Below are 6000 nucleotides of genomic sequence, written 5' to 3' on the forward strand. Positions count from 1 at the left end.
AGGGACACCAGCAAAACAATAGCAGTTCTTAAGTCAAGGGAACACAGTGGCTGATGCCAAAGCYTGTCTACAAGAGAAAATAAAATGCTTCTTCAGGTCACACAGTGCCTCTCACACCTATACAAAAAGCCTTAAATGGATAATGATATCAAAAAAGCTCTTCAGAATACAATCACATGCATTACTCCATTTCATAGCTGCTGTAACTTGACACGGTATCTGAGTGCCAAATAAAATGCCACTTGCTCAAATATCTTCAGCACACAGAAAATATTCAGCAAATAAACAACTATTTGTTCAAATGGAAACATATATTCAGCTTTAAATGAAAATTTCCCCTCTAGCTCAACATCATAACAAGAGCTAAAAAATTAGCACTGTCATCAACAGTTTCTTGTTTTAAGAACCAGAGCATAATTGTTATCCTTTTACTATAGACCTACTGTMATTCAAACTTGACCTTTGCAGAAGGATCATTCTCAATGCAGTAAGTGAATCTTTGCCAACAAGTGTCTCCACAGCCATGCATTCTTACAGATTAGAGGCTGCTTTATCTGGTAAACAGATCCTGAGATTTATAAGATTAGGTGGATATTTTWTATTATTCCTTGAATTCTATAGACTCCTTCCTTATAAAAGTAACTTTACTAGATACTACTTTTTTGCCAATAAAATTTACTGCTTATAAAGATACAGCTGTAAAAGTCWAATTACAGAAGGCCTGCATACTTATATTAAAATGCCAAAGAAAAGGAAATCAAAACTTTATAAATACCTCTTAATGGATAACATAATATTTGAACAAACTGAATTGGAAAATGTTATGGTAAGAGCTGTAACTCTGGTTTTAAATATCCATAATTAAACAGCTAATTTTTCCCCTCTGTCAGATGCCTGGGACAAAATTTATTTTTGGCCGTGGAAAACAATGAGCTCAGTTCAATTACGATGGTCCAGTGCATATTAAAGGAAAAGACACTATGAAGTATTTGTATCATAGATATAAAAACAAAAGAAAACATACAGAAAACTTGGGATGTACTAAGAGACAGATAAATAAGATCACTTAGGCTAGCTTGTCATAAACTAGCAGAGATATTTAGTTACCCAAAATAGAGCAGACTGCCCAGAACTGGTTTTCACGCACAGTTTTTGTTTGCCTTACTTGGATACCAAAGATGTTCTGCTGAACAAGATACCAAGTGCTAGAAAAAGAAAGTGGCTCTAGTTAATCTGAACGTTTATTAGCTAAAAATCCAAAAAGAAAGGAAAAAAATCAAACAAAAATACTACAAAACAACAGAAAGCCCAATCCAGATCTAAAAGAGTTGCAATCGTACAAGAAGTCCACTCATAAAATTTACGGAACTCCACCTGAAAGTTCAGTAATTCCAACAGAACATGTCTGACAAAGCCCTCACACTAAGTCCTAAAACCAGTTCTTTAGGATATCATTTCAAGCACATGTTCCAGATGTGCTCAGCTAGCTCAACAACAATAGAAAGGGAATAAATGAGGAGTTAACCCTCCCACCTGCATACCTGCCAGGTATGCTCTCAAAAGGGCACAGAATGACTGCACAGGACTGTGATGTAACTCAGCTGAGAGCTTTGCAAAGGGATGTGAATCTCAAATTTCATTCCAAGAGGCTGTCTCTTGGTTTAGTGACCATTTTCAGTTCATGCTCCACCTCACATTTATGACAGGACATTCCAGAAACATCAGCAAAACTCTGATTATCCTTTTAAAAGTCCCTCTCCTAAAAACTCTGCCTTGTAGCCTGCAAAAGCCTCAGAGGAGKACAGTGATCAGCAAAGGCAAATTCCTGCCTCTTTTGCACTGTTCCAACATTTTGTCTTATCTCCCYCGCCTTAATACCAACTTTTGTCACTTGTCTTAGTGCAATGAGTGTCTCTAAGACAGTACTGCATTGTTGTTTTGTGTTTGCACAGCATCTTGTACCGATGCTCCTGGTTCATTATTAATGAAAATTATTGATAATAAAAGATTGAAACCATGAATGAAACACAGTTTCTGGAGCGACTCCAGTTAAAAATTGTTAGGGGAAATTCTTAGGTCACTCCCAGCAATTGGTCTACAAGGTAACAATCTCTATGCCAAGWAACCCCATGTGTAACAGCAAGTCATCCATGTTTTCAACATTGGCTTCAAGAAAACAGAGATCGCATTACAAGACTAATTTTGTACTGTCATTTAAAATASATCATCATTTGTACCCAAGAAAAACAATTGTGAACTGAGAAATTAATTCAGATGCACATTAAAATTCTATTCTTAGCAAAAGGGAGATTAGTACACCTCATAATTGAGACCTCTGAATCAAGCCAGCTATGATACAACTTTATTCAAGATGCTGGCCTGATGTGACAGCCACTGCCTATGCTAGTCATGTCCACAGTACCATTCCTGAAGAGTGCTCAAGARCTTGGACCAACGTTTTAATGATGTTTCTTTTAGAACAGATAAATTATTGAAATAAGATTATTTAAAAGAAAAAAATATGACCCAAGTTATAATTACACCATCATCAGCAAAAGATCATCTCTGTGAATAGTCTTCTGGAAGTYATTATTCCTTATTACTCTAAAGCTTTAACCTCAGTTTGTTGACATTATACTTCATTATGCTCTAGCACTTCAAATTATTCACCAAAAGACCATTAAGTGTTTCAGGGATMGTGGTTTTCCTAAAAAAAGTGCAAGTTCAATCTTAGCGCAAATGCAACCTCCAATACTTTTTCTTAACAGTTTACTTCATGATGGAAGGTGTTAGGATGTGTTTTTAAGTAAGTGGTACAAAAAAGTCAGTCATTAACCTACTGCTGTATCTTAAGTTGACAAAAATATAGTTTTACTCTTTCCTGTTGGGCATGTTTGATAGTATTTTAATAGAAATCATCAAACCTATTATCTGCTTAGACATACAAAGCACAAAGCATTTTGGGAACCTATTTCTGAGCCTTCTTTACATTTTTAGACTGATTACACAGCATCTAAGGTTTTGATTGTTTTCTAACCCTGAAGTAAACTGTAAGGAAGACTTAGAAATATCATGTACATATTAATTTTAATCATTGCAATAGACTTAAATTGACAAGAGTCACTTTATGGGCAACRAAATATGTTAAAGAAATAACAGAAATCTGACTGCTTAAGAGATGTGTTTTCCAACCGGCATGGAGCAAATTGGAACAAACAATAAAAAATCTGCTGTCAGCTACATCTGCATCAATCAGTAACAATTTCACTGCCATATTGCATAAATTTATATAAATGATAGCAAAATRTGGCACATTTGTCTCAAAGTAATTTCAACATTTGCCTTTAAAGTTCTTACTTCATAAAGTAAAAATAAATTACTTAAATTCTGCATAGATTCCACTTCAGCAAGAAATCTCAGTAGAACAGTTCCCAGTTTTGTTAGACAAAACTCTCTAATCTTTTAATCTTTGAGAAGATTAGAGCTTGTAACTACCACCTGATCAGGATGATGAAATTCTAGTAGTGCAATTAATTATGAAAAATGCAAAACATAACCAASCCTTTCCTATTTATTAAAAGTATAAACCCCTCTGCTATTAAAGCCTTTTCAAAAGATTTCTTCTCAGTTGCACAGGAAGGTTCTGAATCCTTAAAATTTTAATCAAAAGAGTAGCAAAAGCATTAGAAAAMTATTGGCTAACAAGTCAAGAACCCATGTTTCAACTGGTTTTGTTAGARATCTGTCAGAAGTTGAATTAAAATAAGCATGCTTAAAACATACTAACAGCTTTCATTAATTCATTATTGTATATGCACTATAAAATCCACACCACAAACATTATTATCCAATCTTAATTTACATTACAATATAACAAAGACGTGTTTTTTGAACTGCTGACTGTACATCAGTTGGACACTTAATTTAGGCTACAGATTTATTCACTAGTTAAGTGGGCTAACAATTGCAGATTCCAGTTGCAGAAAAACTATTACAACAGCAAAAAAAGAAGGGAATTATGACCGTTTTAAAAGCCTAGTAGTAGCAGTCMGCTACTACTCTGTTTAAACATTAATTAGGAACAGCAAGAGAAAATCCATGTTTATGTCATAAAATTGTCAGATTGACAGATCATAAAGTCATTGCTTCTGTATACCARCTTGGAATTTAAAACACATTTACTAATCCATAGTCGTGAACCTTGATACAACACTTCATGTGTTGTATCAATCCTTTAATTTCTCACATCACTTTTACTTAGTTATGACGTGTTCTGGATTGGATCCCTTGTGAACAGACCTAGAGGGTCAGCTTTTAAGGCAAGGTTTGAGAAGATGCTAAAAAAGAGTTAAAGGTAGTCAGTTGCAAAGAGAGACATTGATCATGCTATAAGACGCTAAAGCTGTTACACCGCACATAGATGRTCTTCCACCACAGCGTACTTTTCATAAACTAGGGAAACTAGAGCAGACGAAAGGCACAAAGGAAATTCGGAACAGAGGTGTACGGCAATTTAAAAAAAAAATCCGCGCATCTTTCAGAGGGGGGCGGAGATACGTCTGTTTTCTGGCCGAAGGATGCCCAAACCCCGACAGGTGTGACCAGGCACATTCACCTCCAGCGAGCACTGTTGCGGCCGGGACCTGCACACACTTACCGCACTCGCCAGCTCCGCGCCCAGCCAGAGGAGCAGCAGCAGCAGCGCCCTGCGGGAGGCAAAGGGACAGAGTCACGGCGGGCCGGGGGCAGCGCGGGGAGGGGGCGGCCGCGCCTCGGCACTCACCCTGCGCGCCCCATGGCCCGGGCAGCCCGCGGGGACCGCGACAGCGCAGCCGGCTACGCGCCGCTGCGCCCGCCGGAGGAAGAGGAGGGCCCGCCGTCACTCGGGGAGGGCAGGGCACGGTGCGGCCGCTTCGCGGGCTCCTTCCTCCGGTACGATGGAGCACCGAGGGCGCCGAGCCCCGGGGGAGCCGCTGGGCTGGCACCGCCGGCGCTGCCCGCTCGGGGTCGGTCACCGCTCGCTTCCCGGGGCGCCGCAGCCCCTSAGGCACTCGCAGCGTGCCCGGGCAGGAAGTTTGCGCGGTCCTCGCCGAGGCGTCGCACCTGAGCGGGGCCGGATGGGCCGGGACTGAGCCGGGCGAGCCCCGCGCCCGCCGCCCGCCCCTCCAGAGGGGCGACCCGGCACTGGCAACAACTCCCCCCACCCACCCACACACCCCGGCGACTTCCGCTTCAGAAAATAGTCCGGGGTCCAGCTGCCCGCCCGGTGGAGGTGCGGGGCGGGGAGAGGCGGCGCCCGCGCTTCGAGCCGACAAAACCGCGGCGCCCGGGGGAAGGGCGGGGGGATTGCGGCCCCCTCAGAGAGGGGTGGTAGTTGCGTGCCCCACATCGCCCGCCTCGCCCGCCCCCGGAGCGGAGGAATACTGTAGTCCCGGGAGGACTTGAGCCGGGAGAAGCGGGCGAGTGCGGCAGAGGGGCGGGCGCTGGCGTCGGGGCGGCCGGCGGGAGCCGCCTGCAGGGAGCCGCGCTGCCCCGCCGGGCTATGCCCGCGCCGCAGGGCCGGCCCCGGAGCTCCTGAGCCGGCAGGATGGAGCCGCGGCGGCGGAGCTGCAGCCTGGCCGCCGGCTGCCTGCTGCTGCTGCTGGGGTGCTGGGGGCCGCAGGAGGCGGCGGCGGCGGTGAGTGTGGGGAGCCCTCCTTGTTCTCCTCGGGCACCGCGGTCCCTGCCGGGCGCGGCCGCGGTGTGGAGCCTCGGGGGAAGTTTTGGAGCCTCTTCAGGGATGGGGTGACTGAGGGTGGGCTCCTCCTGACAGGAGCCCTGCGGGTTCTCCGGCGGACGGGGGTCGGCGGTGAGGCCGGGCCGCGGGAGGGTCCCTCCGGCTGCCTGCAGGTGTCGGGGCTCCCGGGCCGCCCTTGTCCGGGCAGAGCCCCGCAGTGCTGCCCCTCGGACCGGCCCGCTCCCCACGGGACCCGCGCACGTCTGGGCTCGCCGGTGGCTCGG

The 6000-nt window shown here is 44.9% G+C and overlaps 1 protein-coding gene across 1 annotated transcript in view; it reads right to left on the reverse strand.

The window, feature by feature from the left end:
* Positions 1 to 5014, reverse strand: part of COL4A6 (collagen type IV alpha 6 chain) — a 111590-nt gene extending 106576 nt beyond the window's left edge. Inside the window, exons 1-2 of the mRNA XM_057365681.1 lie at positions 4784 to 5014; positions 4658 to 4706 (exon numbers count right to left, since the gene is read on the reverse strand). Coding sequence (XP_057221664.1) covers positions 4658 to 4706; positions 4784 to 4797 — 63 coding nt within the window. The 5' untranslated portion in view covers positions 4798 to 5014. The remainder of the gene's footprint in view (positions 1 to 4657; positions 4707 to 4783) is intronic.
* Between the last annotated feature and the right edge of the window lie 986 nt (positions 5015 to 6000).

Source organism: Malurus melanocephalus, unplaced genomic scaffold, assembly GCF_030028575.1.
Source record: "Malurus melanocephalus ecotype Western Australia unplaced genomic scaffold, MMel_1.1 scaffold_56, whole genome shotgun sequence".
Taxonomy (NCBI): Eukaryota; Metazoa; Chordata; class Aves; order Passeriformes; family Maluridae; genus Malurus; species Malurus melanocephalus.